We start from the raw sequence: 26,491 nt of genomic DNA, 5'->3' as shown, positions 1-26,491 counted from the left end.
AAAACTCCAGAAACAAAGGGCCGGTCAATGGAATGGCATCATTCATGATCCCCAACAAGACCAAAAAAGGCCAAACAAATGCTGAACACCAGAAAGGTTTGGGCTATAGTGTTTTGGGATCAAAAGGTCATCATCCTCACCAAGTGCATGCCTAGAGTGGAGACTGTAAATGCATCTGCCTGTTGGCAGACTCTATGTCGACTATGCTGCGCCATTCGAAACAAATGTTGGGGATTGTTGTCCAGAGGCATCCTGATCCTCCATGATAACACACATCACGTGCTGCTGCATTGATGAACAATTTGCTGCTGCGTTAATGAAAAACATGCTGCTGCATTGATGAACAACATGCTGCTGCATTTACAAACAACTTGTTGCTGCATTGATAAAAAACATGCTGCTGCATTGATGAACAACATGCTGCTGCATTGACAAACAACTTGTTGCTGCATTGACAAAAAACATGCTCCTTCATTTACTAACAGTTGATGAAAAATTTGCTGCTGCATTGACAAACAACTTGTTGCTGCATTGACAAACAACTTGTTGCTGCATTGACAAACAACTTGTTGCTGCATTGACAAAAAACATGCTGCTGCATTTAAAAACAGTTGATGAAAAACATGCTGCTGCATTGACAAACAACTTGTTGCTGCATTTGAGGAACAACATGCTGCTGTGTTGATGAACAACTTGCTGAACAACTGGGAAGTTTATGAACAGCCTCCTTATAGTTAGGACTTGGCTCCAAGTGATCACCATCTTTTCCCCAAATTGAAGGATGTTTTGGCCGGGACCCAATATGGAAGTGACGTCAACGAACTGAAAGAATATGTTAATAACTGGTTCAACAACTTGGTGGTAAATGAGTATGCATAGGGACAAGGTTATATTATTGATTGTGATAACACACAAATAACACCGAAAAGCATGTCAATACACCATATAACAAGCACCGAAATGCACTAAAATAAAATTTAAAAATCACTAAATAATCAGCATTTTTAATCAAAAATTTAACTTAAATTAAAAAAAGTTATATCTTTTAATATAATTAACTTGAGGAATGTAACATATTTAGCATAAAGGTTATACCAAATTATACTAATAAGATTGATTTTTTAAAACTTTTTTTATCTTTAAACATTTATTACTTTTATGATGTATGTGGATAGCACTACTTGGTTCGTAAGGGATAGCCCAATTAATTAGTACACTTTTATTTATTACCAATGTCTACACTATCAATTTAATTACTGCACTCAAGATTTCTGTACACAACAATTAGTCTTATACTGGTCATTGAAACATGAACACTCTCCACTGTAGCTTGGCTCGACAGTGGCTCGCTCTTCTGTCCGCCTCCTTCGCACACTCACCCTCACTGTGCCAACACAGTCCCTAACTATCGCTCGTCAGGCCTTCACTCGCAGTTACCGCCTCCCGATAGGTCCGGTTCTCTCAGCAAGGGCCACTTGCCCTCTTCACCTCTCGCTGATCACACGGGTATCGCCAGTATCACTCCCCAAGGAAGGGACTCTCTCCGCTGCTCCGCTCTTTGCTCAGAACTCTCTGACAGAGTTTATAAAAAAATAAAACCATAAATCTTGTCCTTAAGTATGCAAAAGGCATAGAAAATCTGGTGATACGCTACAACAAATGTTTAGATTTGTTCGGCGAGTATGAAGAAAAATATCTAGGGTATCATATGTGTTGTAAATTTTTTCTTTTTCTTTTAGAATGATCCTCGTACATACTTTCAAGCGATATCAAGTTTCATAAATGTTACATTTAGTTGGTACAGATATAAAAAATTAATTTTATGATACATACGTTTATTATGAAATTGTGCATGCCGAACTTTAACAAAATGTATAGAGTAATAGAGTACGGACTTAAAACAAGTATGATATATTTACAATGTACGTACTTATGCAGTATGTAAATTGAGCAGGACTTAGGATGTTTCTGTTGCCCTAGTTACAGATTGAATGGAATGTTTCTGACGCATGCCGTTCTAACCGGCAGAGGCGTTGCCGGAGGCCAAGGTTGTGAAGGGTCGGATCACTCACTTCCTGTCAAGGAATATCCAGGATCGGTTCCAGGCGGGGGCAACTATAATGTTGAATACAAAAAAAAAGAATTATTAATCCAGCCGCAGGGATGATGGAGACTGGTTTTTTTTTTCTCTCTTTCTGAATATCGCAAAAAAAAATTATTTTAAAAATATTATTTGAGTAAATTTGAAATGTTTGTGAAGGGAAGTGTGTCGGGAGTGCAGGGTGCAGCGTGGTGGGCGCAGGTTCCTGCACGAGGGCAAGTGCCACTTCAAGTCCAAGGGCCAGGCGGCGCTGGCGATGAACGCCGCCGAGAAGTACATGCTGCCCGAGCTGAAGCGCAAGTGCGCGCGCTTCCTGCAGCCGGAGCACTCGGAGGACCTGTGGGTGGCGCTGGAGTGCGGCACGCTCTACAACGTCGACAACCTCACCCTGGCCGCGCTGCAGGTGCGTCCGCTCCAGCCCTGGAACCGTTTTGTTGTACGGATGTACATGCGATTACTGGTGCAGGGTGTTGAAATTCCTGGTGTCACGGGTTTGACTAAAAACATAGGAAAGCCCTGTCAAGGAGGAAAAACAACGTTTGCGGGTGGTTCTGAAATTAGCTGCTAAGTAGAATTCATTCCAATAACAATTTATTAACAAATTCAATAACACAAACAAGTATTTCATTGACTCTCAAACTGACATTATGACGTAAATAAGCCGGGTTCTTGTGATGTCGAAGGGCTGATACATGATCCCACTATAACACAAGACATAGAAATTAACTCGCCGTGAATGATTATTGAACAAAAACAATAGCCTTAATTCTGTCGAGGCGTGAGCTCGTCACCGCCTACGACTAGTACGCCGTCAATCTAAACTGCAAAGGCTTGAAAACATACAAAGTCACACTGAACATTCATAATCTTAACAACTAATTCTCGTAACATTAAATCCAGGTCCTTAGTGGTTACAATTATTTCCTTACACTGGTTATAGCACACAACCCTTGGTGTAACATAGCACGAGTCTATGTGTATGCAATCAGTTTACTGTTACTCTTCCGCCGCTACCACGCGAAGCCCCCTACACATTGCTTCCGTAACGCGTAAGTTCTTATCGTGCGCGCTGTCTCTTGTGTCCGCAAATAGTCATGCTGTATGCACTATCTTCGGGTCGTTATGCCTACGATTCTTCATTACCGGTGGTACAGTTAAAGTCCGTACAGTGTTTAAGTGACGTGATCGGGTCGTGATAGTGTCACTACACCCGCTCGCTCGGCCCTCACGTAAGTTGATATCGCGCGCCCTCTTGCCCTTGTCGTTGGACCTTCGAATTTAGTTCATGTCGACTCTGAAGAATTTTAATCCAAATACAGCGATGCTTCAGTATTAACTGTCCAAATTATGGTTAGCAACTTGAAGAGGTCTCACCCAGTGAAAGTCTTCTCGGTCCTCGGGCGGCAGCACCTCCATGGTGGTTGACGGTGTAGGCCGGCGAGCGGTGTCGGAGCAGCGTGGCAGCCTGCCCGCTGATGTCCCAGTTGTTCTGCTCTTCGGTGGATTTGGCGCATGCCCTTTTATACTCGCTGGCTTCCCTGACGAGCTGGAAGAAGAACAGTCTCGTCTATTCGGGGGAAGCCAGCCCAACTTCCGTTTCCGTCAAGATCCGCGCGCAGCAGACTGCGCACGAACTCGTCCGACGACGGCAGGCCTCCTGCCGCAGCGTTTGAACGCCCGCGCTCACTGTTGCGCGGGTGGTATTCATCGACAAGTCAGGGGCGCTAACCTTTTCATGTGTACGCAGGTACACACGTTACACTGGAAAGTTAAGGAACTTAATTTAGATCCTGGAAAAGCTATGGAAAACCCCCAGCGATATTATGTAATTTGAGGGGAAAATGTCATGATTTAGTCTCCCATCACCCGAACTGTGAAAATATGTTTTTTTTCCCCAGATATGGTTTTTTTTTGCATGCAGTCATACACACTGTAAAATGGTGTATGAAAGAACTTTATAAATACTGTTTATTTTTTCATAGGAAAAGAGTATAATATAGCATTTGTATAATTTTTCATTCTTTACTGTTACAAGGGGGACCCAGCCGCCAGTCACAGTCTGGCCGTGGCGATCTGGGTCTCCCATCGTTCCCCGAAATCTCTCCAGGTGCACTTGAACCCCAACATTCCTGGCTCACGAGCTCGCTGTGGACTAAACGTTGTGTTCGAACAAAAAAAAAAATACACGAGGGAAAGTCATTAGGCTAGTTACAAATTTAAATGATTCATCGTAAGGTAGTGGCAAGTACTATTTAAAAAATTTTAACAGTAGTCTGCAGCATCGAGATGTAAGATATACATTTCAAGGTAGCATTTGCACGCTTGAATCTTTGTTTCAAAATTGTAATTTTGCTCGATGATTGTATGGTAGAATAGCGATTCAAAAGATTGTATACAGCTGGTGTTGGGGCACTGAAAAAAACCATGGGATGTGTGCACAAATATTGGTGAAGGTTAGCTTCAAGGAATTAAGATATCTTTGAAGTGATCGTCAATGTAAGTTATTTTTGATGTGTAACATCTTAGCTCTCGGTATACGGCATTTGGTAGGAGTGTTTAGTGTAAATAGTGCAGTGCTCTAAGAGAAGAACAACACTGTCACTTTGGCCAGCCTGCCTGAAAGTTGAGGAATTTTCGGTTTAACAGGTGGTCCACCTGGCGCCCGGAAGTGACGTGTTTCTACAGTCAGTTTTTTTGTTGTACCTAATGGTAGGCAAAACGTGTGATGTCGTTGCAGTGCAATCCGATTAAAATTGTGAAATCATGGGTGGTTTGTTTTGAATAATGCGCGCCATATTGTTGGTGAACAAACAAGGAGCATTTTTCGTAAATGGAATGTAAATTGCACAGAATAATGGAAATGTGTAACCACGGTGCTGCCATCTGTGACGAATGGCGCGAACCAAAGTTCACAAAGCCAAAGGAAAACCTTACAGTATTAACTGTTTAATGAATTTTGACAGGATGGGCAGTGTTTTAATAAAATTCCTTGTAAAAATAATTTCCAACGTCGATGCATTTTTTTTTAAATTTTTTTACTCATATATCAGAGCTGTTTCATTATATAGTTTAAAAATTCGGTCTGCAAATAGAATGATTCGGTAGTCCACGTACCTGCTCCGGCAGCCAATTCTAGCGGCGGGAGCGGAAACTACGTGTCATTCATGTCCAGAATTTCATTTGGAAACACAATTTGCATATATTTATGAAGCTCGGCATTAAAGAATTCTAGCTGAATTTTGTGTCCGAGTTTCATATTGTAAGTGAATTTGCAACATGAGAACGCGTGAATGTGCTAGTTACCGAGGTTAGATGTTACGCACAACTGGCTAGCGCTGAAAGACTCGCTCACATGTTTTTTCTTTAAAATTACCTTTTGTGACTTACGTAATGGCTTTCCCTCGTATGAAATATCAGCTCTCTGCCTGTACATGGGTGGTCGGGAGCCCTCCACAATCTCTGAGGTCTGATCCTTTCAAAGGGTGCCTCGCTGTATTATTTTTTCTCCAATATTAGCCTCAGCTTGTGGAAGGAATCTGTTATTCGTAGAGACGGGCCAATCAAATCTTCAAATATCATCAAGAACTCAGTGTTCAAAAGATTCAATATTCAGTGGAAAATATTTTATGAAAAATATTGGAGGAAATGTATTAAATTCAAAAATTTAACACTGTTGTGTGTCTTGTTTACTAGGTATTATTTTTCTTCATATTTACTCATAATCATTTCCTAAAATATTGTTCATTTTATATGGAACTATATAAATAAAAAAATGATGTATATTAATTCTGAAAAAATTATGAAACAAAGATTTAAAATGTTCAATGTTTCAATGCCACAATTAATATTTTTTTAAAATTTGTTATTTCATTATTTTATTTTTGACACTTGACATCTAGATTCAGATTCGAGGGGTAGATTCGAGGTACTCTTTGGGATTTGATTGCAAGTATTGGATTAGAGCATATTTGGGTCCAACCTATCATATCACTAATTATTTGAGTTCACGGTTGGACAAATGACAGGATCCAGTGTTGTGGATGGATGTATTGAGGTTAACATCCGCGGTATAGTGCAAATATTACGTATCTGCAGTCGCCTGTACGAAACAGCCAGTTATTTTCTCGTGGTCCTTACATCCTGGAGAAAGGGTCTAGTAAGTATGTAGTAAATACCACAATTTAAATAATTTTCAATTGGTATGCACTTGAATTGCGATTTACGTAAAGTCTTTTTTTTCTCATAAACTCATAATCAAAAAGTTTGGGTTTGCACTGTACTCAATAGTAACATTATTTTCGGGTTGAATGCTGCATACCAAATGCTTTATGTTTTACTATGCACACTAGTTTAAATACTTACTTGGTTTCTTGGACCCAGTCATTTCTGTACAACAAGATTTTATAACAGCAAAATTGGCTGATGTGTTTTAAATCACTGTGTTGGTATCTTGGCAGAAGTTAAGTCACTGGCCAGGAAATGTTAGGCCTCATGGTGACCTTGCTGGGATTTGTAGAGCCCTGGATAGGTACACACTGGGACAGTTCACATGAAAGATGTTTTCCACAAGACCGAGTGCGCACATTCTCGTATAAGGGGCAAAATATTATATCTCGTTTAATAGGCAGTAGGCCAAAAATCACCAGACCGTCACGCAATAGACTGAAAGACATTTAGCCGAAAGGCACTAGACTGGAAGCGACAGACTTGTATAAGGGAGAAAATATTATTTCTCGTTTAGTAGGCAGTAGGCCGAAAATCACCAGACCGTCACGCAATAGACTGAAAGATAGACCGGAAGCAATAGACCAAAAGTAATAGACCGAAAGGCACTTGACCGAAAGACAATAGAACGAAAGGCACCAGACCAAAAGTAGTTTCTCCAAAAATTTCTGTCAAAAGACCTTCTGCACATGTTTGCTAAGCTTTTCGTGCAAAACGGCTGTTCCTTGCGTTCCAGGTGATTTCTGAAAAGACGGACGTTATTCTGAAGCACCCCATGTTCCTGGGCATCAGCAAAGCCTCGCTGTTGGCCGTAGTGAAGAGCAAGTCACTGTGCGACACGTCTGAGATACAGTTGTTTGAGGCGACACTCGCGTGGGCCAAGGCACAGTGCGAGAAACAAGGTATTACATTGAATAAAAAATTATGTATAATAATATTAACTATTTACTGTAGTATCGTAATGTTTTGCACAATTTCAGTATCTTTCTTTCAGTCTGCAGTCCTGTTTTCAAAATGTAATCAATTTTCTAGAGATTTCTTTAATTTTTTTTGTAGGTCCATGTGAATATTCAAATTTACGAATACGAATAATAAACTATTTGTATTAGATTCTACCCCAATACTAACACTGAGAAATAACGAATATTAGTGTAGTATGAATAGTTGAAATAGCATACCTCGTTAGTCATATACCAATGTTCACTGCTGAGATTAAGTCATTTGTGCAATATAACTTATCTTTTTTGATGTTTGATGGGACTTTATAATGAACAATAAGTGATATTTTTAACATGGAACAAGTATTTATAGTTTTTTCTGCTACTGTCACACTAAGCAGTAACAGAAACAATAGTGTTAACAAATCAAAACACAACATATTCGTCATTTCAAACTTCAAAACAAAATATTATATGTATTCTTTTAGTCACACATACCAGAAGTGGGAAAAAAATAAACAAAAGTAACAACCATTACTGCAACACCACAAAACATAGACACTCCATTGAGATTAAGAGAGGTAACAGTCATAGTTTCAACGGTGTATAAATCAACTGTCACAAACGATCTATCAGCTTGTTTGTCTTCAGATTAACTCACAAGATATTTTTAGACCCCTAAGATTTTATATCTCGGTCAGGGAGAGGCTAGTGCTATGTGTCGGTCAGGTAGAGGCTAGTGCTAAGTCACGGTCAGGGAGACGCTAGTGCTAAGTCTCGGTCAGGGCTAGGCTAGTGCTAAGTCTGGGTCGGGGAGAGGCTAGTGCTAAGTCTCGGTCAGGGAGAGGCTAGTGCTAAGTCTGGGTCAGGGAGAGGCTAGTGCTAAGTCACGGTCAGGGAGAGGCTAGTGCTAAGTCTCGGTCAGGGCTAGGCTAGTGCTAAGTCTGGGTCGGGGAGAGGCTAGTGCTAAGTCTCGGTCGGGGAGAGGCTAGTGCTAAGACTGGGTCGGGGAGAGGCTAGTGCTAAGTCTCGGTCGGGAAGAGGCTAGTGCTAAGTCTGGGTCGGGGAGAGGCTAGTGCTAAGTCTCGGTCGGGGAGAGGCTAGTGCTAAGTCTCGGTCAGGTAGAGGCTAGTGCTAAGTCTTGGTCAGGGAGAAGCTAGTGCTAAGTCTCGGTCAGGGAGAGGTAAGTGCTAAGTCTCGGTCGGGAAGAGGCTAGTGCTAAATTTGAGTCGGGAAGAGGCTAGTGCTAAGTCTCGATTAGAGAAAAAACCAGTGTTAAGTCTCGGTCAGGGAGAGGCTAGTGCTAAGTCTGGGTCGGGAAGAGGCTAGTGCTAAGTCTGAGTTGGGGAGAGGCCAGTGTTAAGTCTCGGTCAGGGAGAGGCTAGTGCTAAGTCTCGGTCGGGAAGAGGCTAGTGCTAAATTTGAGTCGGGAAGAGGCTAGTGCTAAGTCTCGATTAGAGAAAAAAACCAGTGTTAAGTCTCGGTCAGGGAGAGGCTAGTGCTAAGTCTGGGTCGGGAAGAGGCTAGTGCTAAGTCTGAGTTGGGGAGAGGCCAGTGTTAAGTCTCGGTCAGGGAGAGGCTAGTGCTAAGTCTGGGTCAGGGAGAGGCTAGTGCTAAGACTGGGTCGGGGAGAGGCTAGTGCTAAGTCTCGGTCAGGGAGAGGCTAGTGCTAAGTCTCGGTCGGGAAGAGGCTAGTGCTAAGTCTGGGTCAGGGAGAGGCTAGTAATAAGTCTCAGTCGGGAAGAGGCTAGTGCTAAGTCTGGGTCAGGGAGAGGCTAGTGCTAAGACTGGGTCAGGGAGAGGCTAGTGCTAAGTCTCGGTCAGGGAGAGGCTAGTGCTAAGTCTCGGTCGGGAAGAGGCTAGTGCTAAGTCTCGGTCAGGGATAGGCTAGTGCTAAGTCTGGGTCAGGGAGAGGCTATTGCTAAGTCTCGGTCGGGATAAGGCTAGTGCTAAGTCTCGGTCAGGGAGAGGCTAGTGCTAAGTCTCGGTCGGGAAGAGGCTAGTGCTAAGTCTGGGTCAGGGAGAGGCTAGTACTAAGTCTCGGTCGGGAAGAGGCTAGTGCTAAGTCTGGGTCAGGGAGAGGCTAGTGCTAAGACTGGGTCAGGGAGAGGCTAGTGCTAAGTCTCGGTCAGGGAGAGGCTAGTGCTAAGTCACGGTCGGGGAGAGGCTAGTGCTATGTCTCAGTCGGGGAGAGGCTAGTGCTAAGTCTCGGTCGGGAAGAGGCTAGTGCTAAGTCTCGGTCAGGGATAGGCTAGTGCTAAGTCTGGGTCAGGGAGAGGCTATTGCTAAGTCTCGGTCGGGAAGAGGCTAGTGCTAAGTCTCGGTCAGGGAGAGGCTAGTGCTAAGTCTCGGTCGGGATAAGGCTAGTGCTAAGTCTCGGTCAGGGAGAGGCTAGTGCTAAGTCTCGGTCGGGAAGAGGCTAGTGCTAAGTCTGGGTCAGGGAGAGGCTAGTACTAAGTCTCGGTCGGGAAGAGGCTAGTGCTAAGTCTGGGTCAGGGAGAGGCTAGTGCTAAGACTGGGTCAGGGAGAGGCTAGTGCTAAGTCTCGGTCAGGGAGAGGCTAGTGCTAAGTCACGGTCGGGGAGAGGCTAGTGCTATGTCTCAGTCGGGGAGAGGCTAGTGCTAAGTCTCGGTCAGGGATAGGCTAGTGCTAAGTCTGGGTCAGGGAGAGGCTATTGCTAAGTCTCGGTCGGGAAGAGGCTAGTGCTAAGTCTGGGTCAGGGAGAGGCTAGTGCTAAGACTGGGTCAGGGAGAGGCTAGTGCTAAGTCTCGGTCAGGGAGAGGCTAGTGCTAAGTCTCGGTCAGGGAGAGGCTAGTGCTAAGTCACGGTCGGGGAGAGGCTAGTGCTATGTCTCAGTCGGGGAGAGGCTAGTGCTAAGTCTCGGTCGGGAAGAGGCTAGTGCTAAGTCTCGGTCAGGGATAGGCTAGTGCTAAGTCTGGGTCAGGGAGAGGCTATTGCTAAGTCTCGGTCGGGATAAGGCTAGTGCCAAGTCTCGGTCAGGGAGAGGCTAGTGCTAAGTCTCGGTCGGGAAGAGGCTAGTGCTAAGTCTGGGTCAGGGAGAGGCTAGTGCTAAGTCTCGATTAGAGAAAAAAACCAGTGTTAAGTCTCGGTCGGGAAGAGGCTAGTGCTAAGTCTGGGTCAGGGAGAGGCTAGTGCTAAGACTGGGTCAGGGAGAGGCTAGTGCTAAGTCTCGGTCAGGGAGAGGCTAGTGCTAAGTCTCGGTCAGGGAGAGGCTAGTGCTAAGTCACGGTCGGGGAGAGGCTAGTGCTATGTCTCAGTCGGGGAGAGGCTAGTGCTAAGTCTCGGTCGGGAAGAGGCTAGTGCTAAGTCTCGGTCAGGGATAGGCTAGTGCTAAGTCTGGGTCAGGGAGAGGCTATTGCTAAGTCTCGGTCGGGATAAGGCTAGTGCCAAGTCTCGGTCAGGGAGAGGCTAGTGCTAAGTCTCGGTCGGGAAGAGGCTAGTGCTAAGTCTGGGTCAGGGAGAGGCTAGTACTAAGTCTCGGTCGGGAAGAGGCTAGTGCTAAGTCTGGGTCAGGGAGAGGCTAGTGCTAAGACTGGGTCAGGGAGAGGCTAGTGCTAAGTCTCGGTCAGGGAGAGGCTAGTGCTAAGTCACGGTCGGGGAGAGGCTAGTGCTATGTCTCAGTCGGGGAGAGGCTAGTGCTAAGTCTCGGTCGGGAAGAGGCTAGTGCTAAGTCTCGGTCAGGGATAGGCTAGTGCTAAGTCTGGGTCAGGGAGAGGCTATTGCTAAGTCTCGGTCGGGAAGAGGCTAGTGCTAAGTCTCGGTCAGGGAGAGGCTAGTGCTAAGTCTCGGTCGGGATAAGGCTAGTGCTAAGTCTCGGTCAGGGAGAGGCTAGTGCTAAGTCTCGGTCGGGAAGAGGCTAGTGCTAAGTCTGGGTCAGGGAGAGGCTAGTACTAAGTCTCGGTCGGGCAGAGGCTAGTGCTAAGTCTGGGTCAGGAAGAGGCTAGTGCTAAGACTGGGTCAGGGAGAGGCTAGTGCTAAGTCTCGGTCAGGGAGAGGCTAGTGCTAAGTCACGGTCGGGGAGAGGCTAGTGCTATGTCTCAGTCGGGGAGAGGCTAGTGCTAAGTCTCGGTCAGGGATAGGCTAGTGCTAAGTCTGGGTCAGGGAGAGGCTATTGCTAAGTCTCGGTCGGGAAGAGGCTAGTGCTAAGTCTGGGTCAGGGAGAGGCTAGTGCTAAGTCTCGGTCGGGAAGAGGCTAGTGCTAAGTCTGGGTCAGGGATAGGCTAGTGCTAAGTCTGGGTCAGGGAGAGGCTATTGCTAAGTCTCGGTCAGGGAGAGGCTAGTGCTAAGTCTCGGTCGGGGAGAGGGTAGTGCTAAGTCTCGGTCGGGAAGAGGCCAGGGAGAGGCCAGTGCTATGTCTCGGTTTGGGAGAGGCTAGTACTAAGTCTCGGTCGGGAAGAGGCTAGTGCTAAGTCTCGGTCAGGGAGAGGCTAGTTCTATGTGTTAGGGAGAGGTCAGCTGTCTCTCACTCGGTAACGCCCGCTGTGTAGGGCTTCAGTGCGATGGCCACAACCTGCGGCAGCAGCTGGGTGAAGTGCTGCAGCACATCAGGTTCCTCGTCATGGACTCTGAGGAGTTCAACGAGGTGCGGCAGTCGGGGGTGCTCACCTTGGAGGAGATGGAGGAGTACGAGGACTACACCCGGTCGCGCGGCACGGACCGGCCCAAGCGTCTCTGCCCTGTCGCCAAGCCGCGCAAGAAGGCCGAGGAACAGCGAGGCTGCTCTTTCATCCGCATCATCTTCGCGACGCGCCCCTACTTCCTGCACAACAGCGGCAAGATCAACGTGCTGCGGGAGCGCTTCTCCATCGCCAACACGATCTACCTGAAGAGCGTGATCGTGTCGAGCCAGGAGATAAACGGCGCGAACCGCGGCCGCAGCTACCTGGAGGACATCCGCGTGCGGGTGAACCGCTCCGAGGGCAAGTACCGGGGGCAGGTGGCGTACGGCCGTGAGATCTGCATCCCCCTGTCAGAGCCCGTGGAGCTGGAGGAGATGAAGTGCTACAACTTCTACACGCTGTTCGGGGCGCGCGGCTACTACCCGTGCTACACGGCACGCGTGTGCTCGTCGTGCGTGCTGAAGAGCGATGAGCCGGGCGTCATCATCGGCTTCGAGTACAGCATAGCCGACGAGGAGCTGCTGGACGTCAGCGCCTTGCACCACGTGTCCTTCTGAGCGTCAGCTTGAATGCACACGTCTGCGGAAACGGCCATTAGCAGCGCTGATCCAAGTGCCATCACTAACTTCATTACACAATTTACATATAGATAAATATATTTATATTTAAAAAAAATGCTATTATGGTTGTAAGACCCAAAAAACAAAAAAATATATACAGTAGAATCCCGCTGATGCGACCCCTCACGGTTCCCGGAAAAACGGAATTATAAACGGAATGGTCGCAATAGAGAATTCGGGGTGTCACCGCATCGTCGGATACATCGTGTGAATGCCGCTCGGGCAGTGTCTAGCCGAGCTCGGTGCGTCCACTATCGCACGAAAAGCTGTCTCAGCTGTCATGTTATCTTAACCCGCCCAGACGAAAAGCTGTCTCAGCTGTCATGTTATCTTAACCCGCCGGCACAAAAAGCCGCTGTGGTAGCTTTTGCGAGAGCATAAGAAACAGGTCCGGCCAGCATCCTCCTCCCCTCCCACACAGCGTGTGACAAAAAACAGGTTGTATAGTCCATTCTCAGTAAAATAAATATTTTTATGGGCTTATACGACTGTCCTTCGCCGTTAATAAATACTTAATAAGTTATTATGATACAATTTGTTTATTAGTCACACAGCAGTTTCTGCTGAATAATCACTAATACCTCAAATTTTATTGAATAGAAAAATTTAGCAGGGCCGTAAATATATTTATTTTACTGCATAGTTACTTTTCCGTCTGCATTCCAACGTTTTTTTTTTTTTTCTTTTTTTTACGCAGTGAAGGGCCGTGGAAAAGATAACTGCTTGAGCTGTCAAAATAAACATCGCTGACGGCAAGGACGGGAGCGCATCCTGTCGGTCTGTCGCTGTGATTATCTACTCCGAAAACATGTCACAGCATTTCAGGATAGCATTGTTCTTATATCTTTCGTTTTTAGCCGAATGTTTTCTACCTGATCCACACAAGTTCCTTCGCCACGTTTTGAATGAAAATAACCACCAACTGGCTAGCATAGTCGAACTCGCGTGACGCGAGTTCACTTAGCGCGATTGTTCGGGGTATGCGAGTCCGAGGTGTATAGCATAATTCCACGCATGTGCGAAGTCTGCGATGTTATAGAAAAATAGCCGAGAACCAAACACCTGGCGACGTCGTTAACACAGTGAACACAGCTTTGTGTGGCCAGTGACAGCTGGCAAGATCACATCACACTAACCAGTCGCAAGACAAAGGCACGGGACCTGGACGGCAATAGACGCGCGCGTAGATGCTATCAGGTGATGCGCGCCGGTACTGGCTAGCGTGGACAGTCTAGAGGGGTGGTATCTATTTTTAGCCGTCTTTTGTATGCCTGCCTGATTGCAGTACAGCGCTCGCCAAGATAAACACATAGCGCCCAACAAAGTGTAACAGACTTGTTTTTCAGCCGATTTTACTCAAATTTTCGACTTTCTCTGCTCAAATTTTTCACGGTTTCTCAAAAAACGGTCGTATAAACGGAATGGACGCATCAGAGGGGGGTCGCATCGGCGGGATTCTACTGTATATTCTTTAAACTTAAGTAATTTGTTCAATTATAAAAGAATGAACTACAACTCTGTATAAAGTAATTTTTTTCAACAAGCTTAAAATAGAATCAAGTAATGAAAAAAAAAACCAATTAATTTTTGAAAGGAAAAAAGCATCATTTTCATAATGACTATCCTAAAGAATATTAATTAGTGATTGAAAATTTAAGACAACTAATATCAAGAATCCAACGCTTTTTTATCTCATTAAAATTAATGGTTTTGTTTATTACTTGAATCTTATTTTAAGCTTGTTACAAAAAAAAAACTTTATACAGAGTTGTAGTTCATTCTCTCACAATTGAAAAAATTACATAAATTTAAAGATTGTTTACTTTTTAGTTCATACAGCAATAAAAGCATGTTTTTTTTGTTTTTTATATAATAATTTATTTTTTACTTTTTGACATGAAACGTTGAATAAATCGATGAACGCCGGCTGCAAGCACAAAAAAGGATGACTCATTGTCCCGTTACGCTCATTGTCCCTTTACGCTCATTGTACGCTTGCGCCGCATCTATCTCTCTTCCACTCTATTTGATCAACCATCGATTTGACTTTTTCGAGGCACATTAAACTTGAAACACTCCCATTTGTTTCCTACTTTTCCTATCATCGTCCTATCCTTAACAGAATAACACAGATTGGAAAAGGTTAAATAGCAAACATGTATAAAAGTTATAGTTAAAATAATCTGTTCGTTAAAGTAAATAACATACTTGAATTAATGAGTGCAAATAAAAGTAAATTTATCAATTAAATGGTAGATTTCATTTCACTCCTTCTTTGTATCCATACAAAATAGTGATAATTGAATAAAAATGATTAATATTATTCATAAAAGTATGCAATCATTTCATCAATGTTTTGTTACGACGTTGTCACGTTAAACTATCGTCCGTAAACCGACTTTACAGACAACCAATTTTTTATTCATATTGACATACATTTTGTATACATTTCTTAAATGTACCTTGAAATCAATTGTCATAGTCCCGAAAGTTTCAGGGCCAATAGACCACCTTCCCCCAAGGAATCTGATGGTGCCGGAAGGCCTCGGAATTACGTCTAATATCAACGTGCTTCCATTTTACCGTCTTTTAAAAAATCTGGTGCAAATCACCTTCCCCATGAAGGGGAGAGGGGAGGGGAGGGGAGGTCCCCAAATGCCTCGGAAACACCCTAATTTCAAAGAGAATCGATTTTGGAAATTTTTGATATTTTGTGGCTTTGACCCACTTTCCTCCTCCCTCCTCCTCTGCGAGGGGGGCAGTCGACTTTGGGCAAATCTCTTACATTACCCAGCCTCATGGACACACAAGAAGCATGGTTATTGCCAACAGCTCGAAAGTAGTGGTTTTTTGCCCCTATGACGACCTCCTTTCTCAGTACAAGTCTTAGTCATGAAATTATCGTGTAGTCATGGGATCATAATATTCTTTAAATTTAATTAGTATGTACTCCTCAAAATGTACTATAAAATCAAGTTTCAAAATTTCCCTCAACTTTTGGGGGCAAATGACCTCCCCTTGAGGAGGGGGGGGGTAGGGGGCATTTGAACCCTGGGAACTTTTTACATCACCCCCAGTCTCTTGAATCGAAAACACTCCAGATCAAAAGAGAATCTATTTTGGAAATTTTCTGTATTTTGGGGTGTTAACCTCAAGATGGAGGGAGGAGGGCAGTGGACCCCCAGGCATATTTACCACCACCCCCAGCCTCATGGATAGACAAACAAGCATGGTTATTGCCCATAGCTCGAAAGTTGTGGTTTTTTAACTGTAGCTCAAAGGAAGTTGATTTTTGCCTCCTTCCCCCCCCCCCCCCCCCTCCTTTTTCCCTTTCATCTGGTCATAGTCATTAAATTATTGTATTGTCATTAAATTACACATACTTGCAAAGTTTCAAATTGATACTTAAAAAAAAAAAATGCAGAATTGAATTTTAAAAAAGTATATAGCACACATTAACATGAAACTTCATATGTTTTCCATTTCAATTAAACACTCAAGTCAACTGGTATTTTACTGTCCCACAATTCAAAGCACCATTGATGGTTTGCTGCGTGATTAAGGAGAAGTGTCTGTCTTCATTTGTGTTTCACTAATGCAAGCTGTTAGTACATACAACATCCCAATATCTGTGTTAAGGCTCTTGGATATACTTAGCTAATTGTTGGTGTTCCAGCTGTGATGTGTTTTCTGCTGAAACTCTAAATATTGTGATGATTAAAATTCACAATTTTTACTTTTTGAAAAGGGGGGGAAAAAAAAATCTTTTTTCATAATAGGTACCTGAGGAAGTGATTTGTGCATAAAACACGTCCCTTAAATTATTAAGACATTTTTTTTAATGTTTCTAAACGTGTGTTTGCCATCACAAAAAAAAAAGGCTATGTGAAAAGTTTGTGAAAATGTGTATTTTGAAATTTCATAAGTGTTATGTTGTGAAAATTTTGATTACTAATTTTCAATGTGAAATAGAACCTTTGAAATGTTATTTATAACTAGGTTAGTAAATCATTAAATAGTCATTTTGTAAAGAAAAAAGAATAAAAGAACATTTTTAATGCAAAAACATATTTTTACCATGAGTGGCAATTAAGGCGATTGGTGCACGGTAAAAAACGGTCACAGGCCCGAAAACAATGAATTTTGTATCATATGACCACTAAAGAGTCTAGATGCCTATGTGGGTGACCGTTACTATGTAGGGAGGTCAGGAGCTTAGTTCCAGCTCGTCAGTGGCGAGATGGCCTTCATACGGGAAGGGTGTCGCTGGTGGTCGCTCTGCGGCCTGCCATCTAGCGGGAACTAACAAAACCTCGAAGGTTGTATCTCGCTCTCCCTCTAACACACAGCCGATAAGGTTCTATCGTACCCGGAGGAGGGGAATGTTTATCAGGTTTCTCTTTCACTCATTCTTCGCCATGGGGAGGCGGAATGGATTATTTTTTGTCCGCAACTGCGCAGACGTCATGTGGCCACTCCCGCACTCTTCTCACTCAACTCGCTCATTCTCTCACACTATTTCAATAAATCTTTTCAAATCTTCAACATCAATACTTTAAACCATTGCGCTTCCTACGGATTAATTATATTTCATGCAAGTGCCCGAATTCAGCTGCAAAAAAATAAAACGCGTAGTAAATTTTTTTCTTCAAAAACCTTCCCAAACACTGTGTGTTAAAAAAAATTCTGAAAGCCCATTTTTCTAGATAAATGGAAATTCTAAATCACCTACGCCACAAGGAAACATTGTGCTTTAATATTATGTAAAGAAAACACCTCTTAGTTTTATAGTTATGTAAAGGTGGTGTGATATGTTTTAGATGTCGCACCATCTTATCATCCATGTAGAAGAGTTACCCGAAAAGCTAACAAGACTATTGCCATGGAAATGGAAATATGTTTAAGGAAATATTTTTCAAATGTTTGTAAACAGTAAACAACATATAAAAAATCTTATAACTGTAAAATTAAAATATAAACAACCCTATAGCAAATTTAATTTCAATATGAAAAAGTCTACAATAATGTTTACAAGAAACGAAATTGCAATAGCAATACAAAAATATCACAATTTTGTTACATTGTTAATATATATATTATTTTTAATAAAGGCAATAAAAATGACATACTCAATATTTGGAATACAATAAATACCTTAAGCCCTACAAAATTGCTGCGATATTCACAAAAAATGCTTTTCTTAAATATAGTAATTAAAAAACATCGTAAATAAATTATGAACATACATATTATGGTGAAGGAAAGTGGACACTATCACACTGAAAAATCTTAGAGGGTAGTTTTCCTCATCTTATTTCTTTCTTTGCGTTTTTGGTCTTGTTCGTTAAAATATTTCATGTTCAAATACTTGATACGCATATACGTTCTTGTCCTGACAAAACAGTATATAACTTCTTCTGGATATTTATTTTCAGTAGTTCCGCAAATAATTTTAGTCAGTGATTCAAAAATCCGCTCTTTTTTGCACAAATTGTTGCCATGAATATTATCAAAACACATTTCAGTGATCTTTATTAATTCAAAAAATTCATTAGTGGGACATTTTCAGTTACCCTTTGATTGTACATGTATCCAGCTATCGTCCTCCGAATTGAAATCCGTAGTGCCAAGGTCAGGATATTTATTTCTGAAACGGTGAGCTATATAGCCAGAAACATATTTCAGCCCTTCAAGAGAAATTTCGTCGCTTGAAAGGGGCTGGCCTCCAAATCTAAGTCTATTTCTTCCATGTCAGCAAGATCTATTTCATTTAAAGGTGATTTCTCTTGAAATGTCTTTGTAAAATACATTTCCTTGCACAAAAGTAGTTCTGTAATTTCATTCTGATAAGCACTGTCCTGTTCCATTTCATTTGACGAAAAATCACTTACCAAACACATTTCGTCTGTCTTTTCATCCGTGTTTTTCCGTTCAGCAAAAACTGCTGCAGAATGTTTTCACAATATGTAGTTTATAATTCTGTATTTAAAGTAAATGGGCGACAGATGCGTATTTTATTACATGCTTTATATTAGCTTCACCTGTATGTTTCTTTGTCTGTCCGTCTGTAACTCTTTCGACTAAGAGTGAGTGGCTCATCACTGTAAAATGTCCCACCAATTTCATCATGTTCGTTAGCCGAGTGGTCTAAGGCGCGCGACTTCTGAGACGTCAGCTTACGGATTCAGCGATCGTGGGTTCTACTCCCGGCCACGCCGGAAAAAAAGAATGTTTTTTTTTTCTGGTAAATTCTAAGATTATATCCATACATCTAACTGTAAATGATTCGGAGAGACTTTACCATTTCTTTGTGACGTTTCAACTCCAAATAGTTATCTCAGATGGTAATAGGTAGTGTCGGTAACTCATTTCCCTATGATAATTATACATAAATATAGTTTAAAAAACTAAAAAAACATGCTTTTAAAGAATATCAAACTAAAAAGTTAAAAATAAATATAGTTTAAAAAACTAAAGAAACATGCTTTTAAAGATTATCAAACTAAAAAGTTAAAAATAATTTTAAAATTTAATTTATGACAATAGTGTATAAGCAATACTAGTATAAATGAGAAACAAACCTTGGGCCGCTTAATATACAAAAAATATGGCACAAAGCGCCTCAAGCTTTTTTTCTCATTTATACTAGTATTGCTTATATACTATTGTCATAAATTAAATTTTAAAATTATTTTTAACTTTTTAGTTTGATAATCTTTAAAAGCATGTTTCTTTAGTTTTTTAAACTATATTTATTGATGTTCCATACCTCTAATATACGGACAGAGAAAAAACCACTTTAACACATCTTAGTTCAGATTAACTGTTAACAAATATTTAGGTTAACAGGTCCTATACATATTTCCGAATGTTTTACTGACTGAGTTATACTGGACATTAATTATATTGATCGCTGATATTTATACTTTTGAACGAAATTTTGAATTTATTATTTTATGTAAACTCTAATGCGTTAAAAAGTGTAACGCAACACTACACACAGGTAGTGATGTCTAGTGCACTGCCCTATGCACATTAGTTAACAAAAAAATAAAATGAAATATTAATTACTGATAAATAATACCTTGATGTCATGATACAAGTAACACATGCTTATCTGATATTTATCTCAATTAGAATACGAAATAGGAAGATAAAATAACTAACTGATTTTAAGACTGATTTATTACTTGCACAGTACAGTGCATTTTGAAGACAAATGGGTCTTAAGAAGCGAAAATCGTACTCGATTAAAGGATGGTATGGTGTTCGGTATATTAAGGTTTCCCTCAAAGTAACGGTTTCAGAATGCTTTTAAGATATTATTTACATCCCAACATAAGTTTAAAACATTTCTCTTAAGAGTGTGCTTCGTAGCATTAAAAAATGTGCCTTAATTATTTTGCAAATTTATCATTGTTATGGTGACGATGTCAGGGGTTTTCGTAATTTTTTTTTAGAAATATAGTACAGTATTAGCAACTACGTTAAGAACTGTTATTTTATTCACACAGAGAAAAGAAATACAAAATGCTAAAATTTGGCGTTTGTCTTTTTATATACTTTATAGGTTTGTTATTATATGTGTGTTGTAACATGTATAAAAATGTTAAATATATTCAACAATATTTGGTAATTATATATATTAAAAAACTTTTATGTACGCGACTTGAAACTACGTGAAAGGTTTTCAGTCTATAAAGGCCTATTCTATGATTATTTAAAATTATTAATTCTTATGCAAACAATTAATAAAATTTGAAGTTTCTTACATTGTCAGTATATGCATAGCATTACAGTTATTCCAAACAATTCTCTACCAGTGTTTACCTAAGGTTTGCATGTTACGTTGGTTCTTCTACTAATACACGTATATTACAAGAGGTTTGTAATAGATTAAATGAGGTAAGTAAGAATTCGTTTTTATAAACGTTGTGTATGAAATTATAAATTTTGAGATGTATAATAACAAAAAGAAGTGCGTTCCGAAGACATGTCGGTAGTGTTACCCACTGAAACATTATTCCCACTTCAACTCTCTGTAAAAATAAAAGTATGGGGTTGAATGCGTCAAAAGGGGTATATAAATAAAATTTGAGGCTTCTTCCTTATTTCATACGCTAGTGTCCCCCACTTACAATTGCAAACAAAAATTTTTCCTCGATGTTGTAATTTACTCTGCGCAATCACAAAAAATGTTGGCAGTAAATAAGTATTTAATTTTTAAAAATGAAAGCATTCATGTTTCGAAAAAAATATTAAAGCGATGTGGGGAAAAATGTTTATAGATACTCCAGTAAAATTTTCAGTTTGATTGTTTTGATAGTTTCGGAGCTGTTGCGAGTTTAGTTTGGAGTATTCTCGGCCGCGCGAGGCGAGTTTGGCTCTTTTTCATTTTCTTCCAGCGTAGGAAGCCGATACCCGGCATTCTCTGCTGGCCTTCCCTTGTCCTCTCCAGATGTATTACTGTATATTAGCTCCATGAGCACGACCTTGAAGTCCCTTCGTTTATTCGGTCTCCTCTCCGTCATCCCTCTACACCCCATTCTTCCCCCTCCCCACCCGCAGGCTGCGGCCCGCCGGCCGGAGCTCCGCCGGACTACCTGGTTGCGACAAGCGCCGCCCTCAGCGCCACGTCGCGGGGACATTCTTCCCGGCGGCGAGAGTTTTACACGCAGCACTAGAACTGTCACTCCAGAGGGCGTGTTTTGAGTCGGATCGTATCAAAAACAAAAGGATATTAAAATATATACATAACTCAATAGTGTTCTGCCAATTATGTTTTCATTTTCATTTCAATTTATTCTTTAAATCGCTCCTGAAGTAGTCCAGCAGTGATCAATGGAAATTGTCAATATTAAACTGTAATTTTGACGATGAAAATTTTTTCTTCTTACTTTTATATGTGCAGAAACCTATTCGTACACTCGTTTCTTGAACTATACTTAAGTTTAACATAATTATGTGTTTTCTAAATAATTCTGGCTTGGAATAAAAATAAATGCATTTAAAATGACATAACTCAGTAAAAAAAAGTTTATTAAAAATATCCTAGGTATATTATGTCTTAAAAAGAAGCATCAAAAATAAATATGTAAAGTTAAATTAGTTTTGTCGTAATATTTTCCATGCACCAATCGCCTTAACACGTGTTTTTTTAAAATATTAATACCATGAAATGGACTTTGTGACAAAAATAATTCAATTTAGTGTGTGTATAAAAAAATAAAATATAATGTTTTGTTGCAACTGTCTAGTTCATGATACCTTTGTTTGTTTTTCATTGTAGCTCAGATGTTGGGCAATTTGAGTTTGAGTCAAAATTGTATAAATAGATTTTGCCAAGGAATCATAATTAACCTTTGATAAAATATGAAAAACAAAAAAATATGCAAACATATTAATTTCATTTCTACAACATTGACAATATATGAGATTGTCTATATTTTTAGGAACACGGACAGTTTTTCTAGGTCTACCTAGCCAAGTAAATATTTTAAATGTAAATCTAGCAAAACATTATGTTTTTTTTTTTTATAGAGAAATTTCAATCTGTGCTCTGCACAAAGTGAATTTGTCTTTTGCATTTGAAGAATTTATTAAAAGCTATTTCACAAATTTAACTTTGAATTCTAAAACATTTTTGAAGTGCAACTTTTTTGGGCACCATGGGAGTAAAATTTCAAGGCCGAATTTTAATGCAACGTTTTTGTGAAACGTTGATTATTTTTTTCCTAACCTAACTATAAACTAAGTACTATATTTGGAAGGGGTCCGGGTTAGAGGGGAAACTAAATGCGTCTTACTACGAAGCCTATTCGCTCTTCACATGCAGGAGAGGTAGCAAGCATTGTTGTGAAACTACTTCCGACGCTAGTGGATTGCGGACGGTGCAGAGACAGTTCCCTTGAGCGGACTCCACGTGGCGGCGTGCGGCTCAGGTTGAACCCCGCCATGCTGCAGGGATAGGCGGGTCGCGGCGGTAGCAAGTTCTTTGAAAAACTAAAAAAATTTTCCTTGAAAACCTGGAAATGTGCATGAGAATAAAACTTATCGAAGTTGAGTTACTTGTTAAAATGTGTAAAATTAGTAGTTAGAATTGTTATTGTGCTATAGCAGGGGTCCTGAATATCTTAATAAAACATAATATTTACCATTAATTAATCATTATTGGTTGATATACGGAGCAGTTATTTTCAAATGAGTAATAATTTTGTGAATTCGTGTTTATTTAAAACAATTGTCTTCTTTCTCTCTTTTTCTCTCGCTGCCATTTTACCCCTTACAATATACTTAAGAGTTGAGGTTTGAAATGCCATAGAAGTTTCTCTTCTGTCACATGTACTGTGTTACATGTGCTACTTTTTTTATTTAATTGTTTTAATAAATATACATTAATTTTCTTTGAGAATTTTGTTTATTTATTATTGTTATTTTCTGTTTAGTTTATTTTTATTTTCAGATTATCAAACTCCATAGTAGCAGCTTTTGGATAGTTTAAACACATTAATATTTTTATATTTAAGTATCGGGGTTTCTTTTTCCTTATATTTGACTAACTATGCTTTATAGTTACAAGGAAACAAGATAAAAGATTGTCAGTGAGGGACAGAAAAAATACTCCTGATGTTAGCTGTGCGAAGAATTAAAAAGAAACAAAATGTTAAAAGATGGATTCTAAAATAACGTCTTTAACCATAAACACAATGATATCTGTTTATGTTTATACAAACAGTCTAAGGCAAGCTACAAAATTTTTCAATTCACCCACACGTAAAATGAAATTTCACTTTTCAGCAAAAAGATTTACCAAGTAGGTAAATATTTTTGAAATTTAGTTCTGTACTGTTTCCTTTCCGTTGGGCCTAACATCACGGCGAGCTTTTATTTCATTGGCTATTGAACTTGTCGGGCCTGTCGTGTCGGGGCATTGTGATGGCTCAGGGTGGCCACTCTTCTGGGATAATAAAATTCCTGGTTTTTATCAATATTTGCATACAAATTGCATTTTTGTTACACAAAGCACACACAATATGATGTTTTATTGGCATTAAACAATAGAAAACTTAACTATAAGCTTAAAAATTAAATCAATGAACTTGCTTAAAACAAAACCTACCACCAACAAAAAATTTATAATCTCACTCACAAAAATTACTTGACACCAAACGCACGTGTTTTGCCTCTCTTGCGTGGCTGGCTAATGCTGTTCTTCCCATCCATGCTACCGATATTGATTTTAACATTACACAAATTGCAAATAGCGTTTGTCCTGCACTTTGGACCTTTCTCCACCCATTCAAACTCTTCCGTATATTTGTCATTGTATGTGGTGACCGAACTCGTTGACATTTTGATAGTCTGCGCCAATTACATGTTAGATTAAAAAATTCAAAACAACAACACGCACAACTAAACTTTTAAAAAAACTCGAGAAAAGTATCCGTGATACCGTGACGCAACAACATGAGCGCAAAGTAAAAAACAAATATACATACAAAACTAGTGCTACCTACATGCCGTGCGAGAAATTACTACCACCCTTCAACAACATTTTCAGCCAAAATGCTGTTGCTTTTGAATACATAAACATAATAAGTATGGAAGTCTGAATTGTTAACGGTTTTTTACGTACTACAAAAGTTTTTAAATGCAATATGAACAAATTAACTTTCACAAAATATAGCACACGAGCACACTGTCGTGCTTCGACGGGTGGTGAACGTGCTCATTTAACAGCCGTATGTATTGCGATCGTTACTTCTTAAAAAAAATTCCCGGTTCTAATAAAAATTCCTGGTTGATTCCAGGTATTCCTGGTTTTTCATATTTCCCGGTTGGCTGGCCACCCTGTTCCAGCATAAAAGGAGCTCTCCCGGTCGCAAACTATTATGCGCAAGTCTAATGATTAGCTACTCTTAATATTTCCCTTTCACTTTTCTTATCCTGTATTGGAATTCATTAAAAAAATGGTTTACTCCATAAAAGAACTGGGCTAAAAATTTGAATATAACCGAATAAATACTTTAACACATTACTCACCTTTACTCTTAGCTTTCAGCAACGGCAATATTCTTCCCAAGCTCACACGTTCGTATCTGATCCCGCGCACATTTTTTTTCATCTTTGTCTTCTGCTTCTATTCTCTCCTTTTTATCTTCAGAAAAAAGCCCGACTAACTAACTAAATAATACTGAAAACCTGTACACGCCACTATTCAAAACATTTACACAAAGAGGACAGCAAAATAAAATAAATTTTACATCTGAAAAGTAAAATGTAGAGAAGCACTACACGACTGGGAACAAAAAAAAAAGTGCACGTTTTCATCCCAAAACGTTTGTGTACTTGTACCACAGTTGCCAATAATACGAGAAACAAAAATAAAACTATCTTGGTCATCTCGGTGTACTATGAGCTATAAAACTAGTAAGCATAGAATAATTTGGTACACATGCCATGACTATGGTGGCAATACAATGCTTGCGCGTGCACGCCAGCCAGTTGTTATCACTTATCAGCAACACAAACACAGCGAAGAGTTTTTCATGGACCCGCGACATGAAAAATGGCTTCATTAAAATGTCAAACTTCGTATAAATTATAGTATTCAGAATTTCGGTTAATAATTCACTACATACAATTAACAAAGACTATGAATAATATTAAGCTGTAAAATGCTGCAGCAGGGACTTTAGACAAGATTTAATTTTTTCCCTGACTATTTGAAAAATTTCCTGACTTTTCCCGGTTGGTAGCCACCCTGTTCAGACATGGGCAAGGCCTGAATCATGCTGAGGGGTTCACCAATGAGAGCAGTCTTCAGATAAGCCAGTTTCTCAACAGATGAAAGTCACCATTGTTAGCAACGAGAGTGCAAAATAGGTTGGAGAAGTTAGGCCAATTTTTAATGCTACCCTCAAAACTTGGAAGCGTAATTTTTGGTAAAGCTACCCTAGAATTGCTCACCTTGGGCCTTGACGATGTTGAGCTCTCCATCGAACACCCCTCCAGGGCACTTACCGTCGCCATGACTTCAAAATATTTCTCTTCGAAATCGTCCATACGTGCCGTCAGTTCTGAGAGATCGATGTCAGAATTTTGCGTTGCCCCAAGAACCACAAAATCCACCTCGAACTTATCACGGACTTGGGGTGGATCACGAACTGTGGCCCGAAACAAGCCTTGCTTAGAAGCATTGTCAACAACACTTTGAGACAGGTCGACGGCACGTTTGAGCCGAGCCTCTGCTAGTCGGATACGCACGAGTGCCGAGCCTATATCTGCCATGGTCACACACAGAAGCAAAGGACGAAATAACCAAAAAGGCACGACAACAAAGAAATAAACACAACGGAGACCAATATAACCAAGGTTAGACACAGCAAATCAAAATTTATATCCAGCAAAAACACCTAAAGCAACGAAAAACATGAGCAGATGCCGAGAAATAATACAACATAACCCCAACACGAAATATATTCCATGGAAACAAAGAATGTATAACAGTTTTTTAGATCACTAAATATCCGCGAATTTCTTCTAAAACAGCGTGGGAAGTTCAAAATTCGAATGTTTCAAACACTATACAATAAATTACACACAATATTTACAAGTCCAAACACAAACAGTGCACAATTACTTTATCACATTTCACTCAGAAAAGAGGACATATTTTAGAAATATTTTTCTGTAGTTTTACAAAAAAATGTTTTACTACAAAAAAAAAAAAAAAAAAAAAACTAAAGCTGCAAAACAAACTTCTGTATTTTGTAGAAATGTGTCTCATCCATATAACAAAAAAAATATATATCATATAGTTTGAAGCCGACTGGACTACAACTGACATAGACAAAAGCGGTTGGGGGATGGGGGGTGTTTACATTAAAACCCAAGAACAGTGGGAAGCTGGTGCAAAGCAAACATATAAAGCTTTAGAAAAATACCATTACAATTTTATTCATAATA

At 40.3% G+C, this 26,491-nt stretch overlaps 1 protein-coding gene across 2 annotated transcripts in view; it reads left to right on the top strand.

The window, feature by feature from the left end:
* LOC134540594 (BTB/POZ domain-containing protein 6-like) overlaps positions 1-22,943 on the top strand; it is a 28,618-nt gene extending 5,675 nt beyond the window's left edge. For both annotated transcript variants that reach the window (XM_063383421.1, XM_063383422.1), the window contains exons 4-6: positions 2,303-2,504; positions 7,062-7,227; positions 11,772-22,943. In XM_063383421.1, the coding sequence (XP_063239491.1) occupies positions 2,303-2,504; positions 7,062-7,227; positions 11,772-12,460 (1,057 nt within the window). In that variant the 3' untranslated portion in view covers positions 12,461-22,943. The remainder of the gene's footprint in view (positions 1-2,302; positions 2,505-7,061; positions 7,228-11,771) is intronic.
* Positions 22,944-26,491: the final 3,548 nt, after the last annotated feature.

The sequence above is a fragment of the Bacillus rossius genome, chromosome 17 (assembly GCF_032445375.1).
Source record: "Bacillus rossius redtenbacheri isolate Brsri chromosome 17, Brsri_v3, whole genome shotgun sequence".
NCBI classification, from domain to species: Eukaryota; Metazoa; Arthropoda; class Insecta; order Phasmatodea; family Bacillidae; genus Bacillus; species Bacillus rossius.
This window is presented reverse-complemented; position numbering and strand designations above follow the sequence as displayed.